Source organism: Vipera berus, assembly GCF_964194415.1.
Source record: "Vipera berus genome assembly, chromosome: 4".
NCBI classification, from domain to species: domain Eukaryota; kingdom Metazoa; phylum Chordata; class Lepidosauria; order Squamata; family Viperidae; genus Vipera; species Vipera berus.
This window is the reverse complement of record NC_138206.1, coordinates 122,296,018-122,319,908: the sequence shown is the minus strand read 5'-3', so window position 1 is coordinate 122,319,908 and position 23,891 is coordinate 122,296,018. Positions and strand designations below refer to the sequence as shown.

General features: G+C 43.2%; 1 protein-coding gene across 1 annotated transcript in view; it reads right to left on the bottom strand.

Annotated features, from left to right (window-relative positions):
* Positions 1-8,027: 8,027 nt before the first annotated feature.
* Positions 8,028-23,891, bottom strand: part of UVSSA (UV stimulated scaffold protein A) — a 51,193-nt gene continuing 35,329 nt past the window's right edge. The window contains exons 10-14 of the mRNA XM_081328000.1: positions 22,194-22,328; positions 18,559-18,742; positions 17,071-17,182; positions 13,534-13,726; positions 8,028-9,249 (exon numbers count right to left, since the gene is read on the bottom strand). Of these exons, the coding sequence (XP_081184126.1) occupies positions 9,156-9,249; positions 13,534-13,726; positions 17,071-17,182; positions 18,559-18,742; positions 22,194-22,328 (718 nt within the window). The 3' untranslated portion in view covers positions 8,028-9,155. The remainder of the gene's footprint in view (positions 9,250-13,533; positions 13,727-17,070; positions 17,183-18,558; positions 18,743-22,193; positions 22,329-23,891) is intronic.

Genomic DNA, 23,891 nt, shown 5'->3' with positions numbered 1-23,891 from the left:
CTGCTTTCCTGTCAGTTTGAGAATTGAAAAAAGAGAAGGGGAAGGGAGAAGGAGAACCACCTCACAGCCAACCGTTATCCTGCCCATTTCTTCCTTTTGTACATATTTTTTCTCCCCAAAGTCTTTATTTTGCAGGAAGCTCTTAAAACAGTAATGTCTTGTACGTTATTTTCATTAGTGTCTTTGTTTTATGTATGTGTTTCCTTGAGGTACACGTTAATTAGCCATCTAGTGTTGTTGTCCTGAAAAACCAGCTTCCAGGGTCTTTTGAATAATCATTTTCTTTGCTTATGTAAATGTGTGTGTGTGTGTTTGTGCGTGTGTGTTTTTGAGACGCACAACTTGAATGAAATTCTCCCCCATCTCTGTACGTGGTTCCTAGAGATGAACAGATTTCATACTAACCTTGAAAGCAATTGTCTTATTACAAAACTAGCTTTCCTGCAGCTGCAGTAAGAAAAAAGTCCTTATTTTTTAAAAATTCTTTTTCGCCAAGTTACACAGCCTCTGCTAGACAGATAGGCTAATAACAGGACAAGAGCTGATGAATGCAGAAGCATTTACGACCACCTTCTCTAGTTAAATATTTCCTCTTTTCTATTTATTGCTTTATTTCACATGCATAACGACTACTAGACCATGGGAACAAATGAATGTTTTCAACATTTGGAGGCATACAAGCAGTGATATTTCAACATAGCAGAGCATTTGATTTTCCTCAGAAAGATGAGTAACATTAACAGGGACATTGGAGGTCATCTAGCCCAACCCCCTGCTCTCACAGGACACCTATACTATTTCTGATAAATGGCTGTCCAGTCTCTTCTTGAAAGCCTCCATCAATGGAGAACCCACAACTTCTGGAGGCAGGTGGTTCCACTGGTTAATTGTTCTCACTGTCAGGAAGTTTCTCCTTAGTTCCAGGTTGCTTCTCTCCTTGATTAGTTTCCATCCGTTGCTTCTCGCCCTGCCTTTGGGCGCTTTGGAGAATAGCTTGACTCCCTCTTCTTTGGGGCAGCCCCTGAGATATTGGAAGATGGCTATCATGTCACTCCTCGTCCTTCTTTTCACTAGACTAGATATACCCAGTTCCTGCAACTGTTCCTCATATGTTTTAGCCTCCAGACCTTTAATCATGAGAATTATGTGTTGCAAATAGTCCTTTGATTGCACTATGTTTTAAAAGCACAAAAAGTGAAAGACTTTGTCTGTTCCCAACAGACAGAAATAGACAATTGTGGAACATAATCAAAACATTTTCTATAGCCCACTTCACAATTTTTATTGTTCCTAAGTTGCCCCATAATTAAACCTCTTTGGGGAGGTGACACATAACGTTAAAACCATTGTTTTGCAGCCGTAATCATACTTAGCGCAGATCAATTCCAGTAAATGAAAGTTAAGTTTAAGTCCCATAGATTTTAGAGTCCCCGTTTCAAGCATGACTAAATCAATTGCAAACAATCTAAAACATAAAATAAAACATTGGCATTCTACAATAACCCCAGTTGGCCCGCTATGCAGATCAAATTTCAGGGACTGCAAATTCCAGATAATCTTTCTTTTAAAAAATGCTCACATTATTTCACTGTACTGATGACTTCAGAGAAAGCTTAGAGTGTGTTGAGAAAATAATTCAGAGAAAACACTTTGGATCTGCCAAAACTTCCATGCCAGCTTGAAAGAACATTCCAGCTGCTTTAAAAAACGCACACACACATGTTGTGTTGACACTTTAAAGCAGCAGCATCTTTAAGCAAGATGCAACGGCTACATTTTTTAGTAACTTGCCCTCATTTTACGCTGAAGTCAAGGATAGGGTGAGCGTCTCTGGGTGGGAAAAGGAGATGTTGTGTAGGGGCCATCTGGATTTTTGCAGCTCAAGTACGATAGCTTTTGTCAAGGAAACATCTCAAGCATAAGCTGATATGTGTTAGACCTTTGAGCTGCAGTGAAATGTTTCAACTTATGGACAGAATACAGAATAGCAGAGTTGGAAGGGACCTTGGAGGTCTTCTAGTCCAACCTCCTGTTCAAACAGGAGGCCCTATACCATCTCAGTCAAATGGCTGTCCAGTCTCTTCTTAAAAACTTCTAGTGTTGAAGCGCCCACTGGTTAATTGCTCTCACCGTCAGGAAGTTTCACCTTAATTCCAGGTTGCTTCTCTCCTGGATTGGTTTCCATCTGTTGCTTCTTGTCCTGCCTTCGGGTGCTTTGGAGAACAGGTTGAACACCCCCCCCCCCTCTTCTTTGTGACAGTCCCTCAAATATTGGAAGACTGATGTCATGTCTCTCCCCCCCCCGTCCTTCTCTTCATTATACTACACATCCCCAGCTCCCACATTCATCATACAGTTTAGTCTCCATTGTTCCTCTTCTCTGCACCGTTTGTAGAATCATAGCCTGAAAAATTGAAATATAACAAAAATATTTCCGCTAATATTTTTTCTCTCTCATGGCTAGCTTACTCAGTTTTCTCTCACATTGCAGTGGATTCCCTAAATCGGGGGTCTTCAAACTTGGCCCTTTTATGACTTGTGGACGTCTGCTCCCGGAATTCAGGTCCTTGGTAGGGACTTGATAGGTAGACAAAAATGCCAAATCTAGTCTGAACATTTGGCTGACTGTGTGATGATTAACAAGAACAAGAACAAGAACAAGTACAACAACAACAAACAACAAACAACAACAACAATAACAATAACAATAACAATGACAATGACAATGATAATAATAATAATAATAATAATAATAATAATAATAATAATAATAATAATAATAATAATAATAATAATAATGTTGGAAGGGCAGGCAGGAATACCATTTCAGACAAATGGCAGTCCAATCTCTTCTTAAAAACTTCCAGTGTTGGAGCATTCACCGCTTCTGGAAGCAGGTTGTTCCACTGGTTAATTGTTCTAACTGTCAGGAAGTTTCTCCTTAGTTCCAGGTTGCTTCTCTCCTTGATGAGTTTCCATCCATTGCTTCTTCTCCTGCCTTCAGGGGCTTTGGAGAATTACTTGACTCCCTCTTCTTTGGGGCAGCCCCTGAGATATTGGAGCACTGCTATCATGTCATTTACATCATTGTGACCAAAACTGGATGCAGTATTCCAAGTGTGGCCTTCCCAAGGCATTCTAAAATGGTAGTAATTACTTACAATTAATCAGGTCCCTGTTCTGTTCCAGCCTACAATCGGCCCTGTTGGAATGTCAGGGACAACCCCTTTTTTATATTCAATAGGCTGGAATTAAGCCAACCAAATTTATTTGCAAAAACTAAATGAAACAGTTCAAAACAGAGTTAAACAAATACAGACTGAGACTATATCAGAAGCTCTTCAAACGGTTGCCTTCAGCAACCAGCACCTCCCACACATTCCCCTTTTAAACTGCAGTCTCAAGGCATGGCTTCTCATTGCCTTCTCCCGAGGTGCCTCATTGCTTTTCTTTGTTCACTTCTGCTAGTCTGCCTCCTGCTTTGAGTGTCCCTGAACAGAGCCAGCTGTGGATCGTCTGCTTCCAATCTTTCAGGCTCACAGAGCTGGGTCTGAGGAGGAACAAGATGGGAGGGGCCTGGCTGAGAGCTCTGCGGTGCATCAGAACTTTCCTCTGCAACCAAAGGCTCTCCAAACCCCTCCTCCTTCTCCTCCTCCTCAGAATTGTCCGACTCAGCTGCCGAAACCACAGGCTGACGCTGAATCACAACAGTCCCCCTCTATTTATGCACCTGTGCCTTGATAAGCCCTTGCAATAACCAATATTCAAGGGTTTTAATTTAGGGGCTATTCATTTCCTCTAAAGAAAAACTGCCTGTGTTTTCTCTCTGTTCGGTCCAGGGTTTGTGTTCTGCCTGAACTTTTCCAAACACGCGCTAAGTGACTGCCGACAGATCTTACAGGATGGCGACTTTTTCAAATAAATCTGAGCGGTGCTACTAAGAGGTTAGAAGGTAATAGCTATGGTTTACAAAAGCTTGAACATTCGTAGCTGTCAACCAGACTACCTTTTTGCATTGAAATTAATTGGTAAATCCATCTCCGTTTTTGATAACTGCTGCTCTATATCAGTTCAAACCAAACACTGCAGTTCAATCACTTGTCACACACGGTGAAGGTCTTTGTGGGGACAGCATAGCTACTGAATTAAGTATGTAATAAACAGATTTTTGAGCAACTCGAAAGCATCTGGTCCTTCCAAGTTCATTAACCAATGTCAATACACATTTTTCTGCAAGCCTTTCCTAGTTCAATATCACACAGGAAAAATATACTAGGCCTGGAAAGCAATTGGCAGAATTTAATTAAAAAAAATTACCAGTTCTAGAACTTAGAATCATAGGATTGGATGGGACCTTGGGGGTCTCCTAGTCCAACCCTCTGCTCAAGGCAGGAGACCTTATTCCAGGGGTCTTCCATCTTGGCCCTTTTATGACTTGTGGACTTCAACTCCCACAATTCCTCAGCCAGCATCATCATCATCATCATCATCATCATCATCATCATCATCATCATCATCATCCTCCCCAATCCAGACCATCTCCCATTTTTTACAGAATGATCATACTTCCAACTCTGTTTGTGTCTGCACCTGGGAGGAGGCAGATTATCCCCAGATTTATCTTCAACTCATCTTTCCCTAAATCCACGTTGATTCCTCTCTAGCAACATTTGTCCTTTCGCTCTTCTGTCTCCCATATTCAGGATGACTTAGAATGCCTATCTCCCACTTCCAAACCAGTAGATTATCATACACCTCTGTTACCATATTGTTGGTGATGTCAGTTGATTTATCCAGCTTAAAGATAAATTATATGGAGGACAAAACCTGTCTCCCTCTCAGGTAAATATAATATTTATCTTTAATAGTAAACAATAAATACAGTATTTATCTTTGCAGCCTATTTACTAGGAGCTTTATCAGCCTAATTGGATTTACTTATATGGATTCCTTTTATTATTTGTCATTTACACAGACTACTTTACAATCCTCTGGAATTAGACCTCTGCCAGAGAAGCTGTTCTTAAGGATATGGCACATAAAAATATCAATATCACAGTGAAGTTCAGATGGACCCAGGGAACTGTTTTTCTGATTTCTCCATAAACCCAAAGCTTTCATTGCATGTGATATGATTTAGGTTTTTTTTAAACTCTCTTCCTAAAAAAACAAATTCAGGCCTGATTCTCTGCATTACTTCTTTTCCAGTGAAGACAGAAGTCAAGAATTAATTCAGCTTTTCTCTCTTAATGCTTTTAATGACACCTACAAGTTTGGATGTCCAACTGTTCTCCTCCGGTTTTCAGCTTTGGTTTATTTAATTTGTCCAAAAAGCTCTTAATTTTACTAGCAAAATACTCCTGTAGATCCCTTTCTATATCTCTTCTCTCTTATGTATTCTGGCATTAAATTTCTTTTTTTCTTTTTCTTCAAGTGCTGAATTCTTGGACGTTTTGGTAGCTTTCCCGATTTCTGGGAACCACTTATTATTATGGTTTTTAACATCCTCAAAGAGGTATGGAAAAATGCACCTTTCCTGACATTTCCTTAGAACTTTCTTTTGTCCTTTTATTTTAGAGGAATTTCCTCGCTTAACATCTGATGCGACTACTTGCAGATCAATCAGATATCATGATGATGAGCAGCTCCAACGGAGTCATCAACACTCACATTTTGCCAGTTGTCTAGATGTTTAAGATAAACCTGGAGTTTCTTCCCTTTTAAATGGCACCATAATCCATGTTATGGAAATATAACATTTATATATAAAACACTGGAGGTCTTCAAGAAAAGATGGGATAGCTATTTGTCCAGGATGCAATAAGGTCTCCTGCCTGAGCAGGGGGTTGGACTAGAAGACCTCCAATGCCCCTTCCAGCCCTGGCATTCCATGATTCTAATCTCTTAGGAGTTACAGTCTCCACTTTGCTTCCCCCCCCCCCCTTTGTCATAGCCAAAACAGGTCTATCCAATTGATGGCAGATCTTGAAAACACTCCTCACTCTAATCTCTTTCCCTTTGGTAAGTTTTTTCCACGTCATGATCATTGACCTTGGTCAAGAGGACAACAGCCAGTCCCTGTAATTGAGACCCATCCTAACTTTGTGGGGAATTGACATGTCTAGTTTTATGTTGTGTAATTACTACCGCATTCCACGAAGTTACCAAATTTGTGTCCGAGTTGAGGTCGTGATATGAACCCCTTAACATCTGAGAGTACTTTCTCTCCCCATGAACAGTGGAACTGCCTGCCCATTATGATAATAAAGTTGGAAGGGACCTTGGAGGTCATCTAGTCCAACCCCCTGCTCAGGCAGGAAACCCTATACCATTTCCAACAAATGGCTGACCAGTCTCTTCTTAAAAACTTCCAGTGTTAGAGCATTCACTGCTTCTGGAGGCAAGCAGTTTCACTGATTAATTGTTCCAACTGTCAGGAGATTTCTCCTTAATTCTAGGTTGCTTCTCCCCTTGATTGCTCTCATTATCCCAACTTTTGTAATAAGCAAGTCCCATCCAGCTGGCATTTCCATCAAACACAGCTATGATGGTTTGATGACCGATTCACTCACTTGTATATGCCTGGCTACCTGAGCCATGTCTTCTGTGGGGAAACTTGATTTATTCACCATCCTGCCTTCGTGTATCTTAGCCTCAAGGGAACAATCTTCCTCTCAAAGACCCAAAGGGCCATTACACAGCACAACTTTTGTGTTGTTAGATGAACAGCTGGCTTTTCTTTCAGAAGTTCAAGGCAGCTCCCCTAAGTAAGTCCCTCCCATTTAACTTTTGCTCCCCATGTGACTTTAAGATTTTAAGTTCTGTTTTAATTCTGTATGTATGGACATATTTTCATGCCTGTAAGCCACCCGGAGTTACTCTATTGTAAGATGGGCAGTCAACAAAGTTTATAAATAAATAAAATAAATTTGGATGAGGTAAGTTGAACCAAACACAGGGACTGATCTTCCATTGCTGAAGATGGAACCCCATTCTTTCTTTTAATGCTTTATTTCTAAAGTTAAAATACAAAATCCCCCCAAAAGATAAAAAACGAAAACAATACAAAACCAGAAATATGTGCATAAAGACAAAATATAACAGATACAGATTGCCCTCTCCCCCCTGGTTGAAGACTGTCATATTTCAACAGTAATAGTTTATCTCCCTTGAGTAACAAGACCACAATTTATAAACATCTACATCTCAGAATAATAGAGTAACACAGTCGGAAGGGACCTTAGAGGTCTTCTAGTCCAACCCCCCTGCTCATGCAGGAGACCCTATACCGGGGTTCCCAACCGGGGGTGTGAGACGATATTCCAGGGGGTGCAAAAACTTGGGGTTTTCAAAATTATAGTGTGTATGCAGAATTCGTTGCCTTTATTTCAAACTTTTGTAAGGGGTGCAAGAATATATCATAAGCATCCCGTCTCTTCTTAAAAAGCCTCCAATGATGGAGGATTCACCACCTCTGGTGGCAACTTCTGTTCCGCTGGTTAATTGTTCTCACTGTCAGGAAGTTTCTCCTTAGTTCCAGGTTGCTTCTCTCCTTGATCAGTTTCCATCCGTTGCTTCTTGTCTTGACTTCTGGTGCTTTGGAATATAAATTGATCCCCTTCTTCTTTGGGGCAGCCCCTCAAATATTGGGACACTGTTATCATGTTCCCCCGCTTCTTTTCATTAAACTAGACATACCTCCAATCTCTACTAAATTGCTATATAGCGTTTTAAAAAATATTACAAATATGAAAATCTATCATCAATTGACCAGTTAAGACTTACTGTCTGCCTACGGTAAGAGAAAGCCATTAATGGGCAATGCCAACAAGGAATCTTAATTCTTTATAAAATAACATTTTATTTATACTTTTCCGTGGCAGACCTTGCCCTATGCAACACCTTTTCCCCTGAAGTTTTGCAGGCCTAAGGCTTTAAAATCCTATTAGATTTTAAAGATTAGATTTTTAAAAGTTTGTCAGATTTACATTTAAAGAGAAAATTAGACAGTCACACGTTAGAACTGATTGGTGCCAGGTTTTTATTGTTTTTAATCTTATCATCGGTTGAATTTCCTTATTTTAAAATGATTTTATACATCTTTTTATTTTTTTATTAGAAAAAAATTCTAAAAATCCTAACTCACACAGAGTTGGTTTAAAAGATGGGAAGCTGTATAAATGTCTTAAATACATATTTAGTATTTAATACATTCCCAGGAGGACTGCAAAAATCTGCACAGATACGACCATACAAGAATTCATGTGTGCAAGAACAGAATAAACATAATTGTCCTTATACCGGTAAGTACTGTATTTCCTCGAAAATAAGACTGGGTCTTGTATTAATTTTTGCTCCAAAAGATGCATTAGGGCTTATTTTCTGGTTAGGAAAATACGGTACTAAATTTTTCTGTCTGGCTGACAATCTTAACTGGGCCTTATTTTGGGGGTGGGGCTTATATTAGGAGCATCCTGAAAAATCATGCTAGAGCCTATTTTCCAGTTGCGTCTTATTTTCAGGCAAATACGGTACAATAATATCAATCTTCACTTTCTGATATACTTCATGGAAAACATTTAACGTTTAATCACTTGCATGTAGAAACCAGGATTGTAATATTTTCTAGGATCTCCTGAGCTTATACAATAGAATCAATTTGTACTGGATCAGATTTTGAGCCTATTTAAATTATAACATTTATTCACAGACGTTACAATATATTTGTGGATTATATACAATTCCTAAGCCTTTTAACGTGCCAGGATGAGCTTCGAATTTTCTTAAGAAAGCCCAACGCTTGCTATTAAATATATCAGATTAATATAAATATATACATCTGTATGAATGAGATTGTTTCAATCAATCCTTGATTATAGAATTGTACAGCAGTGTACGTGGAAGACGTTTTAAAAAGGGGGTGACAGTCACTCAACTGAAGCCCCTCCAATTTTTGTACATACAGTGCAGTGTTTTTCAAACTGGGCAACTTTTAAGTTGGGTGGACTTCGACTCCCAGAATTCCCCAGGGAATTCTGGGAGTCGAAGTCCACCCATCTTAAAGTTGCCTAGTTTGAAAAACACGGATACTGTATAAGATGCTCAAAACTGCCATGGAGTGTTTTTTTTTCCTTAAGTCTTGCTCTTGGTGACGTTCAAGTCAGCAAATAGTTGAACTGGTTTGCAAACTTCTCGTGCTTCCGTTGGTCGATCCGATTCATTGCTTTGACGATTCGTTTCACCGCACTTCTGCAAAGCAGAACAAGGGAGAAAAAAAAAGAGCCCAAACTGTTATTTCATACACAGGTCGGCTCGGCCAATTTTGTTCGCAAAAATAACCAAGTGGTCCTGATTAATTGCTTCTCGTCCTGCCTTCTGGTGCTTTGGAAAATAAGTTGACCCCCTCCTCTTTGGGGCAGCCCCTCAAATACTGGAAGACTGCTATCATGTCTCCCCCCCCCCCTTAGTCCTTCTTGGAACCATTCTTCGTACCTTTTAGTCTCCAGGCCTTTAATTGCCTTAGTGGCTCTTCTTTGCGCTTTTTCCAAAGCCTCAACATCTTTTTCGTAGTGTGGTGACCAAAACTGGATGTAGTTATTCCAGGTGTGGTCTTACTAAGGCTTTATAAAGCGGTACTAGTACTTCACGTGATCTTGATTCTATGCCTCTGTTTATACAACCCAGGATTGTATTAGCCTTTTTGGCTGCTGCCGCACAGGGCTGGCTCATATTTACGTGATCGTCCACGGTCCCTCTCACAGTTACTACTATTAAGCCAGGTCACGCCTAGTCTGTATTTGTGCCTTTGTTTTTCCCCGCCTAAGTGTAAGATTATGCTTTTCTCCACATTGAAACTCATTTTGTTGGACAGGGCCCATCGTTCGAGTCAGACAAGATCTTTTTGGACCCGGAGCTTGTCTTCTGGGCTGTTGGCTATGAGCAGCAAACAAATTTAATAAGTAATGAAAGAAATAAATTTATGAGCTTCCTCCTAAAATGCCTTTCCCGATTCGGAGCATTTAAAAACCAACCTTATTAGCCAGACGCAATCTGCCACTCCGGGGTGACAGTTTTAGGCCAGGAACTTAATTGGCAGGAGAAAAGTGAGTCTTTAGCGCGACACAATGGCCTTGACCTTTTGTGCCATGCACTTTTTTCCTTTTTGCATTAGCACCACCGGCTTGTGAGATACTGTAAATGAAATGAGATCTCTGCAGCCTGATCGGTGTGCAATTCCACTTTAGCTTTATTGGCAAGGCAGAGGCCGGCTTCGTCACCTGCACGTTTCAAGTAATTTGGGACTGTTATATATAAAGCCAAGGTTATCATCGTGTTTAGGGCCGCAAACTCTGAAACCTATTAAAATATGACAGATTGTTTTCTCATGCCTGGTGCTAGTCCACCCTCAAAGTCATTAGTCCCGAAGCGCACATCCACTAAAAAGAAAGAAAGAAAGAAAGAAAGAAAGAAAGAAAGAAAGAAAGAAAGAAAGAAAGAAAGAAAGAGAGAGAACTTTTGAATTTTATTTCCCAAATCTGGTGTGAAATTCGCCTTATTAGTACTTTATGACTTATCGGCGATTCGGAATAAGAACCAGATAATGCCAGATTGTCACGGACAAAGGGGCTGCTTGCCGAGGAAGAGAAGGAAACCAGGTAAGTCTCATTATTTATAACGGGCGTTACTTCGAGACGAGAAGAAGAACATGGTTTTTAAACAAGGAACTTTCCTGAGAGGAATTGCTCCAGGCCTGCCGGGCATCGTAAGCACTAATGTGTCTGTTAGGAACGGAAGGCGTTCTGCTTTTTTGGGATTTAACGACATCTGCTCCGCTTCGTTTGCTTTGATCCTACAAGATGCAGGTGAACTTCAAAGTCCTGGCAGGTGCCAGGTGGGCTGTCACAGGTGGGATGTCTTTCTTTGCACACACACACCCTCCCCCAACTCTGTCTGAAATAGCGCAGGGTCTCCTGTCTGAGCAGGGGGTTGGACTAGAAGACCTCCAAGGCCCCTTCCAACTCTGTATTTCTGTTAACATCTGTTTAAAATCTTCCGGGCTGGTCTGTGACAATAATAAAAATGGACTGAAAATCTTCAAGGCCACAGGCAGTTCTCGACTTACAACGGCTCATTTAGTGACCGTCTAAAAAGTTACAGCGGCACCGAAGAGAGAGACCGATGACCGTTTTTCACACTTACGACCTTTGCAGCATCCCCAGGGTCACCTGATCAAAATTCAGGCATTTGGCAACTGATTCACGTTTACGACGGCTGCAGAGTCCCCTTTTGCGTCCTTCCGACAGGCAAAGTCGAAGGGGAAGCCGGATCCCTTTTAACAATTGTGCCGTTAGTTTAACAACTGCAGCGATTCTCTTAACAACGGCAGCAAGGAAAGGCGTAAAATGGGGCAAAAGTCACTTTGGGGGTTGTCTTGCTTAGCAACAGAAATTTCGGGGTCATAAATTGAGGACTGCCTGTATAGGGGTTGAGACCTTCTGCCTATGAACTGAAGGGCGGCTCCTTATTCGCGCTCTCCGATTCAGCGGCCAGAAGGAGCGGGAAATTGTGTGTTTCACGAAGAGTCAGTGTTCACGTCACAAGATGGCGGAAGACTAATGACACACGGGTTTGTTTGTGAATGAACTGTGGCGTGTATCAACATTTGCTCAGTGATCATCTTGGGCAACCAGCCTGATGCTGGAATCCCCTTCCTTTGCAGAAAAGGCTGTTCCAGGTTTCATCAACGGGACCGAAAAGGAGTACAAGAAACCTCGATTTGTGGTTTAATCCTTTGATAAGCTATCTTCTCTGAAGATGGATGTCGTCAGGGCCAGATTTAACCATGGGAAGCTAAACCTTGATTTGTGGTTTAAAACCTTTGATGAGCTACCTTCTCCGAAGATGGATATCATCAGGTCCAGATTTAATCAAGGGAAGCTGAAGTGACTCTATCTGAAAAATTGTCTTGAGGACAACTGGAGTTGAGATGGATGCCGCTAACAACACTCGTGAGCCTTTAATGCTAAGGTTTTCAAATACACTTAGCCAATTATTTATTAGATTTAGGAATCAGCCAACAAAACTACTCTGTGCAACTCACAATTTCCAAGGGGGTGTGTGGGAACAAAGAGAAGCGGCCAGTTTAAGTTAGCCTACGGAGTTAAAACATTTAAACCAATGATTTAAACTCGGGTAGCTGATTTGATTCCAATAGGGATATTATTTCTTCCCCTGGCAGTCCTATAATTAAAGAACAAGTGAAATCCTCTTATTATTATTTCTGTCTGTTAATTTTATTCAGGACAAAATTAAAATGGACTAAGTCACGCCTGACAGAACAGCCCGGCTCCATCAAGAAATCCGGGGAGCTCCTAGGCGACTTTAAAAGACCTAAGAAATTAATTTACAGTATAAAGAGGAATTCTGTCCTCCATTCTCATTCCATGCAGCAAAGTCCACAGTCTACTTCAGCTATAAAATGGGCTGTTAAAAAGAGAAGAGTGAGTCACTCCCGTCTCAGATCTAAAAAGCTATTTCTTTAACCTTCTATTTAACTCCTCCATTGGAGACGGCGGATTCCCTTTCTAAATCAGCAGAATAAGTTCCCTCCTCACCCCAAATGCACAATTCAATTATTCTCCCAGCTGCTCCCCCCAAAAAAGCTATGTGGTAAAATTACTACAGGAGTAGAAGCGGGGGAGATGGGAGAAAGAGAGAAGACTCAGCCCAAAAACTAGACAAGGGGTAGGATAGAGAAAACAGAGGGTGGATGAAGGTAGGTTGAACTCAGCTCTCTAATGCGATGTTTCTCAACCTTGACAACTTTTAAGATGTGTGGACTTCAACTCCCAGAATTCCCCAGCCATGGGGAACTGAAGTCCAGCCGTCTTAAAAGTTGGCAAGGTTGAGAAACATTAGAGAGCTATCTGAGTTCAACCTTCCTTCATCCACAATGCTAACTGGACAATATTAAGAGGACCACACCTGACGCTTGAGACCAAGCTGGCTGTGGAATTCTGGGAGTTGAAGTCCACATATCTTAAAAGTGGCTAAGGTTGAAAAACCCTCCTTTGATGCCTCCAATATCGTGGTGGTTGATGCTACATGTCAAACCAAGGCAGGTTTGAGCCAGAAAAGAAAATCGACTTTGCCCAAATTAGCTACTCTACAGAGTGTGATAATCCCTCACACACACACACCCCAAAACCCACAAAAATTTGGTAACCCCTTCCTGGTTCCGCCTAGCTCAGGGGTAGGCCACTTTGGCTCTTTTAGGACTGGTGGACTTCAACTCCCAGAGTCCCTGAGCCAGCCACGCTGAGGGGAAAGGGAGAGGTTTCCAAGCTGAGCCATGCTGGCTCAGGAATTCTGGGAGTTGAAGTCCACAAGTCCTAAAACAGCCGAGGTGGCCTACCCCTGGCCTAGCTCCTTTTCCTTGGCAGATTTGTCCAGATTCTGGAGAGCCAGGCCCGGAAGCCCAAAGTCCGTTCACAAGGACGACCCAGAAAAGAAGAAATCAAAGACATCTCTTACTTGTTGAAAACCTTTTTCCCGAGACGGGAACGGGACGTGTTCGCCTTTTGCTTTAGATCTGTGAGGTTGGGATATTTCTTCTTTGCCTTCCCTTTCTTCTTCCCCCCTTTAGCTTTTCTGTCGTATTGAGAAGAGCCAAGATCGACGCCGGTCGCGGCTTCCACTTCTCTCATGAAGTCGGGGTCCTGCCATTCTGACGAGAAAAATAAATAAATGCAACTCAATTGTATTGCAGTGATTCACCCCCAACTGCCTTTCTCCTTGGGGGGGTTTCCTCTGATTTGGTAACCATCTCTCTCTAATAACCAATTATATTTTCATCTCCTGAATGAATTAATATTTTGCATGGTATTGTGTTACATTATTTTTATGAGAATATCTACCCACCCACCCACCTTCTCTCTCTCTACCTACCCACCCATCTACCTTATCTACCCAGCCTATCCATCCATCCATCTATCTATCATCTATCTATCTATCTATCTATCTATCTATCTATCTATCTATCTATCTATCTATCTATCATCTATCTATCTATCTATCTATCTATCTATCTATCTATCTATCTATCTATCTATCTATCTATCTATCTACCTACCTATCTAATCTATCTATCTATCTATCTATCTATCTATCTATCTATCTATCTATCTATCTATCTATCTATCTATCTATCTATCTATCTATCTATCTATCTATCTATCTATCTATCTATCTATCTATCTACCTACCCACCCACCCACCCACCCATCTATCTACCTACCTACCTACCTACCTACCTACCTACCTATCTATCTATCTATCTCCATCCACCACCCACCCTCTCACCAATCCAGTTATAAGGACAGAAGAAAGATCAAACAACCGAAATCAATACATTTTCCAAACCACTTGCACTCAAGAAAATGTCAAACATAAACGGGACTATATGATTTTATAGTCTAAGGAACAAAAGCAAAGACATCTACATTTTCTGATATAAACCTTAAAAAAAAATCATACCTACTGTATTGTGTACTGAAAAACAGTAATACCCAAGTATGGATCATTACAGTATTATAAATTAATAGTGTAGTTATGAGTAGGGGAAAAAAAGCTGCAGATATTCCAGATTTTTTTAAAAAAACTAAGTCGGAGTTCCTGAGGAGCTATTAGCTTTGTGAGTCTAAAGGAATTCAAAGAAAAAGTCTGAAAGGGAAAAAAAATCACATATTCTCTCTCTCTCTCTCACACACACACAAACACACACACGTGATGAATCACAAAGTTTGTTTTTTTATTGAAGCAAAGAAACCCAGACACAGGAACAATTAATCCCAGATTAACAAAAAACTGTCTAAACTGTTTATCTCCCAGTAAATAAGAAGGCTGGCGCTGTGGGAACCGGCTGAATGGCGCAATTGTTTAAACACAACGGGGAAAACGCCGCTGTGTTCACTGAAGATGAAATGAACATCGGAGGAAAATGAAGGGGCAATTTAAAAGCCTGGGAGGAAAATCGATCGGCTGCCAGGAAGGAGGGCCTGATGGAAGGAGGGGACCCAGAAGCTCTCCGGGCATTGTTACCGCTTTAGCAGCAGGGGAAAAGAGAATTACGGCGCGCGCCCGCTCGCTGGCCAGGGCTGGGGCGAGATCAATACTTCGTAGTTAGCGAAGAGATAGTATTTCACATCTGGCTGGCCAGCGGCTGCCTCCGCTGCCTCGCCCCGATACCGGTTTGTTAACAAGTCACTAAAGGTTGGGAAAAGCAGATCTTCTCCAGGGCTGCCACAAAAAATAGGCACTTAATTTGCTCTCCCGTGTGAGCTATTGTAAAAGGATGAGCGGGGCAGATTAGTGGGTCAGCCTAATCTCCCGGGATCCGTCTTTTCAAAGGAACCCCCCCCCCCGGGCTCTGCTCCGCGGCCGCCTCCTCCGGGCCCAGGAAGGAGCACCGTCAAGCCGTGTCACGGAGGGAGGGCCCTGCGGTGATGCCCGGACCGAAAGTGAAATTAACGGGGGAGGCTCTGCTCACGGCCATGCGCCCGCTGGGCAAAGTCTCCCCCGAGAAAAAAATACCCATGATGTATATGATTAATTAAAAAAAAAAACAACGGTTATTCATTTGGCAACTAGAAAATGATCCAGAAAGTAGGGGAGGGGGTTTCGAGTTACGACAATTCAGCCCCATTTGTTAAGTGGGTTTTGCCCCGTTTTACGACCTGGCTCGCCGCAGTTGTTAGGGGAATCCCTGCAGTTAGGAAGTTAGCGACACGCTGGTTAAGTGAACTTTGCTTGTCTGAAGGTCGCAAAAGGGGATCAGATGACCCCGGGGACACTGTGACCGTCATAAATATGAGTCAGTTGCCAAGCATGCAAACTGTTATCGTGTGACCCCGGGACACTGCAACCGTCGTAAGTACATGCCAGCTGCCAAGCGTCTCGGTTTTTATCACGTGATCACGGGGTTGCTGCAACGGTCGCAAGAGTGAAAAACGTTCGTAAGTCACTTTTTTCAATGGCCACTAAGCAAACAGTTGCAAATCAAGGAGTAGTGTACACAAAACGTAATCTAACCCAAAAATATAAATTATTGATTGCTGGGGACTCCCCATTCAAATTCAGGGCAGGACAAATATTTCTAACATTGCAAATTTCTTCACATTTCCACCCATGACAAAATTGCATCGGTTTGTGTGGGTGTAAGACAGAAATCAAGATTGCCCTCGACTTTACGACCGTTCGTTTAGCGACCACCTCAAGTTATAACGACGCTGAAAAAAGGGACACATGACCTTGCAGCGTCCCTGGGATGGTCACGTGATCAGAATTCGGATGGTTGGCAACTGACTCATACTTATGGCCATTGCTGTCTAAGGTCACGGGATCCCATTTTTCGACCTTCTGACAAGCAAAGCCAATGGGGAAGTTCATTTAGCGACTGTTCAGTTACCACAGCACTGAAAGAAGGGCCTTACGACCGTTTTTCACACTTGCGACCCTGTGATCACATGATCAAAACTGAGACGCTTGGCAACTGGCATCTACTTACAATGGTTGCAGCATCCCGGGGTCACGTGATCCCCTTTGGTGACCTTCTGACAAGCAAAGTCAATGGGGAAAGCCCAATTCGACTTAACAACCATGTCACTAACTTAACAATGGCAGGATTCACTTAATGACCGTGTCAGGAAAGGCCGTAAAATGGGTCAAAACTCACTTAACAAATGTTTTGCTTAGCAACAGAATTTTTGGGTTCAGTTGTGGTCAAGGGCGAGGACTACACGTATACTGACCAGGGGTGGGGAACCTTGGCTCTTTTATGACTGGTGGACTTCAACTCCCAGAATTCCTGAGCCAGCCTGGCTCAGCTTGGAAACTTCTCCCTTTCCCCTCAGCATGGCTGGCTCAAGAATTCTGGGAGTTGAAGTCCATCAGTCATAAAAGGGCCAAGGTTCCCCGCCCCTGAACTAGACTCACGTCGAGGAGTTTGCGACACCCAACAGCTCTACAAAATGGATCTGAAAACCATGGAGAGATTTAACCCCCTCAACCCACCTGGCTGTTGTTCTTTCTTCTCAAACTGCTTCTTCGCTTCTCTGTCTCTGTCCTCTCGACTGAGCGGGTTCCCAGATTCATCCCGAGGAACTATTTTTCCGTGAAAAGGACACTTGAGGAAGAAACAGTGACACGGATGTTTAACGGTCTGGAGTATGCTTCCATTACAGGTTAATTGGCTTAAGCCGATCAGAAACATCATCAATTCCGTAAGACATTTATTTGGAAAAGGTATGCAGATAATTCTGGGATATCTTAACATCCAGTGACAATATTCACAATAGTCTGTGAGATCAATAAATATCTCTCATTTCTAGTCTCTGAAAAGTTTCTAGTTTCTGATCAATAAAGATCAATATATATCCCTCTTTCTAGTTTCTGAAAAGTTTCACTTGAGTAAACACTGAGAAAAAAAAAGATTCTCACTACAAAAGAAGTTCAGGGTATTAAATTTGTGGAGAAGACTCTTAATAATAGTAGTAATAAAGTTGGAAGGGACCTTAGCGGTCATCTAGTCCAACCCCATGCTCAGGCAGGAAACCCTATACCATTTCAGACAAATGGCTGTCCAGTCTCTTCTTAAAAAGTTCCAAGTGTCTGCACGCCCACAACCTTTGGAGGCAAGTCGTTCCATTGATTGATTGTTCTAATTATTAATTGTTCTTGAGAGTCCCCTGGACCGCAAGGAGGTCCAATCGGTCAATCTTGAAGGTAGCCCACCCTGACCATCCTTTGGAAGGACGGAGAACGAAGCTGAAGCTCAGACACTTTGGCCACCAAATGAGGAGAGGGGACTCCTTGAAGAAGACCCCAATGTTGGGAAAGAAGAGAGGCCAAAGGAGAAGGACGGCGGCAGAGGAGGAGATGGTTAGATGGTGTCATCAACACGATGAACGTGAAATTGGGCAAACTCCAGGAGAGACTGGAGGACAAAAGGGGTCTGGCATGCTGAGGTCCATGGGGCTCACAAAGAGTCGGACACGATTTAGTGACTGTACAACTACAGAATTAAATTTGTTCGCCCACTTTACGACTCTTAATGTCTGTTTGCAGAGCCTGCGTGTTCAGAAAACAAGGGCTGCCTTCATCGTAAGTTTAGGAGGCTCCCACTGTTCGTATCCGGCACTCTCTTCCTTTGGACGTCTTCCATCATGTTCAAAACATTACAGTAAATCAGGGGTCTTCAAACTTGGCCCTTTGATGACTTGTGGACTTTAACTCCCAGAATCCCTCAGCCAGTGCCTCTTTGAAGGACTAAAGGTGAAAAGGGGGGCTAATGTCTTTCCCTGATGTCTTGCGTTGTAATTTTTCATCCACTTAACAACCTCTGAAGTAGGCTAGATTTCCCCCCCCCCCAAAAAAAAAAACTTCATGGTCGCAAGTTTCCTTGGCTTATAAAAGCAAAAATCTGGGCAAGTTAGTGAGGATCAGGTGAGGTCTTGTGTACAAGCCTGACACAAGGGAGCTCACTTACTCCTTCACACCCACCTTAAACCGATCCTGTCTCTCACAAAGACCCCCGTTGGGCATCGGGGCCCGGCACTTGTGTTTCACGGGTTCAAACTTGCCAGCGTAGGTGATGTACCGACTTTTCAGCATCTCTGTAAGATCTTTGTTTTCTACTTCTTCTTCGACTTCGCTTGGTGCCCAGAAGCGATGCTCAGAAGAACACCTAGAGGGGACAAAAATGCAACAATAAACACGGATATAAATCCCTCTGTGTGCTCGTGACATCCAGCTCTGGAATTAAGGAGAGACTTCCTGACAGTGAAAACATTTAACCAGTGGAACAACCTGCCTCCAGAAGTTGTGGATGCTCCAACACTGGAGGTTTTCAAGAAGAGACTGGACAGCCATTTGTCTGAAATGGTAGGGTTTCCTGCCTGAGCAGGGGGTTGGACTAGATGACCTCCAAGTTCCCTTCCATCATCATCATTCATTAAACATGAACCTCAGTCAGCTGAACATTCAAATTGACAGGCACTAATGGTTGACACAGGTTACTGCCAGCATCCTAGGTATCAACCAGGTATCCTTAAAATGTAAGATGTTCCAAGTAGCGCAGTTTTTTGTAGCTTTGCTGGAGTTATTACAGGGAGCTGCAGTTTCCTGATGTATTTTGCAAAGCTTTTGGACATAGTTCCCAGTGCCCCGATGACAATGGGTATCACTGTTACCTTTCATCCATAATCGCACAGTTTCGATGGCCAGGTATTATCATCATCATATTATTCTCCTCCTATCTCCTGGACTCGGAACATGGGCGTCCTCCTGGATTCACGGCTCAGTTTTGAAGACCATATAGGTGCCGTGACCAGGGGGGCTTTTGCCCAGGTTCATCTGGTGTGCCAGTTGCGACCCTACCTGGACCAAGATGCCCTACGCACAGTCACTCATGCGCTCGTGACCTCCCGATTGGACTACTGCAACGCTCTCTACATGGGGCTGCCCTTGAGGACCACTCGGAGGCTCCAGCTGGTGCAGAATGCGGCCACGCGGGTTGTGATGGGGGTTTCCCGATACTCCCATGTAATACCTCTACTCCGCGAGCTGCATTGGCTCCCGGTTGCCCTCCGGGTGAGATTCAAGGTGCTGGTGATGACCTATAAAGCCCTAAATGGCTTGGGTCCGGGATATCTGAGGGAACACCTGCTGCCGGCATCATGCTCCCTTCGTCCTGTGCGCTCCCACAGGGAGGGCCTTCTCAGGGTACCCCCAGTAAAAGATTGCCGGCGGGTAACACCCAGGGGGAGGGCCTTCTCTGTGGGTGCGCCCTCCCTTTGGAACCAGCTGCCTGTAGAGCTTAGGACTGCCCCTGACCTTCGCTCATTCTGCCGGGACCTGAAGACCTGGCTCTTCGAGCTTTCTGGCCTGGACTGAGAGTATTAACTGGGATTTTAATTGTATTTTAGTTGTAATTGGGGTTTTTAGTTCAAGGTTAGTGTAATCATTTTAATTGTTTTTAATTTTTGTAACTTGTATTGTTTTTAAAAAACCTTGTGAACCGCCCTGAGTCCTACGGGAGAAGGGCGGTATATAAGTCTAATAAAATAAATAAAAAATAAAATCATCATCATCATCATCTAATAAACGGCTGAGTTTAATGGCCCCCAAAATACATCTTAATTTATCTACAGGTAGTCCTTGACTTATGAACACAATTGAGCCAACATTTATATCACTAAGCGAGACATTTGTTAAGTGAGTGTCGCCCCATTTTGCGACCTTTCCTGCCACAGTTGTTAAGTGAATCACTGCAATTAGTAACACGGTCATTAAGTGAATCTGGATCCCCCATTGACTTTGTTTGTCAGGTCGCAAAAGGGGATCACGTGATCCCGGGAGACACTGCGACCGTCATAAATGCGAGTCAGTTGCCCAGCGTCTGAATTTTGATCACCTGACCCCATGGGGACGCTGCTACGGTCATAAGTGTGGAAAACGGTCATCAGTTCCTTTTTTCAGTGCCGTTGTGACTTTGAGCGGTCGCTAAACGAACTGTTGTAATTTGAGGACCCCCAGTACAAGCTAATTTCAATCAAGAGATATTTGAAACGATTCATTTCCAGAAATTTTCCTTTCCTTTTTTTTTTTTAGATCCGCTACCTGGGTCCTAACCCGCCCGCCCCCAAAAAGAGTTATGTGATTATATAAATAGAAAAATAGAAGTATGTGATTTTTGTTGAAGTTCCAAATGTCATCAGAGACGAAGGAAAACCAAATCAAGCCATCAAAAACCCACTGTTTTTGGAGATGATCATCACACGGTAACCCAGACAGAATGTAACCCCTCCTTGATTTGAAGGGGTTGGACTAGAAGACCTCCAAGGTCCCTTCCAAGTCTGTTATTTTGTGATGAGGAGAACGGTCTTTGAAAAGCAAGTTTGGAGCTTGGTTCAAAGGAAAAACTATTAACGATGGTTGTTGTTAATAAAGTTGTTGTTGTTATTAACGATGGTGAAAGTTATCCCCCCCCCAAAAAAATGATAATGAAAATTGAAAGTTGAGGGAAGGCAGGAAAAGAAAGTCTTGAGTTTGCTTTCTGATGCCCAAAACAGCGTTACGTAATCTTATTGTTGACATCTTATGCCCCCTAGCGGATTAAGAATACGCTTTCCTGGAAATTTAACAAACAGTGATGACCACCGCTTATGTTCCCATTTCTATCAATTCCCAAAGGTGCTTTTTCCAAAAGGGAACTGGACTTTCTTGTTGTTTTTTTCCTTGAAAGAGGCCTCCATCCTGCAGTGGATGGACAATGGGGGGGGGAGGAGGAGGAGGAGCTGGCTCAGACTAAGAGCAAGCAGTTGGGAGAAATGCACAAGCACAACTCAAGATTGAGGACTATCTGCTGTGCTCTGTCCCAAGGCTCTGATTGTCAGAGGCAGGGGGTTACGGGCAGTCCTCACTTAATGACCGGTCACTTAGGCACAAGGCCAGCTGGGTGACCTTGGGCCAGTCCTTCTCTCTCAGCCCTAGGAAAAAAAAGTAATGGCAAAACACTTCCAAAGTCTTCTCAAGAAACTGCAAGGACTTATCGACACTGACTCAAAGGAACAAGCACACGTACACACACACACACACACAAATATAACATTCGGGATAAATATGCTCAACATATCACCTTCCCCGTTACAGACCCTCCGCAAATCAAGAATCAATTCCCCATCTGCACCACCTTCCTGGGTCACAAATGAATAAACAGAGTTAAGACACTAAAGGGTTTAGACCAGCGATGGCGAACGCTTTAGAGACCGAGTGCCCAAACTGTAACCCAAAACCCACTTATGTATGGTTGGGTGCCGGGTGGGCGTGGCCCATTGGGTGGGCGTGGCCCACTGGGTGGGCGTGACTGCGGTGGTAATGGCAGACTGGGTGGGACTAAAAAGTTCAATCAATCAATTCCAACTTTGCGAGATCTTTTTTTCCCCGCGAGAAGTTGAAATCGATTGATTGATTGAGCCTTTTTTTTTTTTTTTGCACACGGCGCCGGAGGCCTAAAAGGTTTTATAAAGCCCAGCTGAAGGACTGGGGCGACGGCACGCGTGCCCATAGAGAGCATGTCTGGAACTTGTTCATCTCAGGGGAGGAAAACGTGTTCCATATTTTGGACCAGTTTGTACCTGAGGATCTTTGCAGATGTTGGCTGCTCCTGGCCCCAGTAGAACAGGTCCATCCCAAAAGGCACCAGAGGAGCTTTGGCTTTCTCTTCTTCACGCTGACTGTTGGCCTCCTTGGATGTCGTCGGTTCGCAATCCCTACAACGTGCGTGAAAAATGGTAAGAAAGCAGAAAAAACCCCATTCGCACGATGCAATGTGTTGTTAAGCAGCTCTAGGAAATCCCCTGATATATTGTACATTCATAACAAAACTCTGTGTGTTTTGGATGCTTGGGGAGACAGAGGCAGTCCAAACAAGATCCAAGAAGGGGACTACATTTTACATCCTTGTTACCTTTTAACAAGTATAATTTTAATAACTGTCCATGCTTCCCATCTGTTAGGCTGTTGTTTACTCCTAAAGAGGCTTTTTTCAGGATTTCCTTGTTTTTCTTTGAAGATCTTTCGCTTCTCATCCAAGAAGCTTCTTCTTCTTAGGCTGTTTACTCCTTGACTTTTTGTCCAAGTTGCTGCCTCCTTGAGTTGATGGTTCCACTTAATCAAGGAACTCCCCCCTGCCCCCCAACACTCATAGGGCAAACCATATGTATATAAACAGAGAGTAAACCGGGCCTCCGAGGCCTAGAATGGACTTCCGGAAGTGGCATCCATGTACTTCCTGTGGGCCATTCTAGGCCTCGGAGGCCTCCTCCAGGCCTCCTAGAACAGACGTCCGGAAATGGCATCCACGCACTTCCAGTGGGCCATTCTAGGCCTGCGAGATCTCCTCTAGTCCTTCGAGGCCTAAAACAGACTTCCGGAAGTGACATCCATGCACTTCCGGCAGGCCATTCTAGGCCTCGGAGGCCTCCTCCAGGCCTACAAGGCCTAGACTGGACTTCTGGAAGCAGTGTGCATTCAACTGGTTCTCTGAACTCAGCAAAATTTAGCTACCAGTTCCGCCAAACTGGCTGAATCCTACCACTGGAGTAAACCCTTCTCCCTTCTAGCATTACCTAGTTGGGTAATGAAATGTCTGTAAGAAAACAAGCAAGCTCAGAGAGCACCAAGGACCCCAAAATGTTCACAATCCCGGTTCAAAACATTGTCTCTACAACAATGATAGAATAAAACCAATCTTACACAATTATTAAGCCCCAGCATGATTCCGTGCCATTGATTTGGATCCAAGGATGAAATTTCTAAGATATCTGTCTATGGAGATTCTCAGTCATCCCTGTCATGGTTGTCCGAAAGACACTTTTTCACGAGGCAACTAGACTTTCTTTGTTTTTCTTTGAAAACATGTCCTTTCTCATCCAAGGAGCTTCTTCAGCTCTTGACTGGATGGTGGGGAAGGGAAGGATTTATACTCCTTGCAGACCGCTGGCCCTTTGCACTCTCTCTGAGAGTCATTGAGGCCACTTGGAGGTTTACCTGTGTCCTCGGGGTCACCTGAGTGTGCAAGAGGGGTTCAAGAGGCCACCTAGGTCAAAACTGAACAGTCTTCTCTCAATGGAGGGGGAGGGATACAACATCATCCATCTCCAGTCTACAACATGGTCCTTTCGACAGTTCCAAGAAGGCTTCCACACCCATTTGCACCACAGGTAACCTCCAAGTGGCCTCAAGGACTCTCTAAAAGGAGGCAAATGACCAGCGGTCTGCAAGGAGTCTAAATCCTTCCATTCCCCACCATCCGGTCAGAGCTGAAGAAGCTT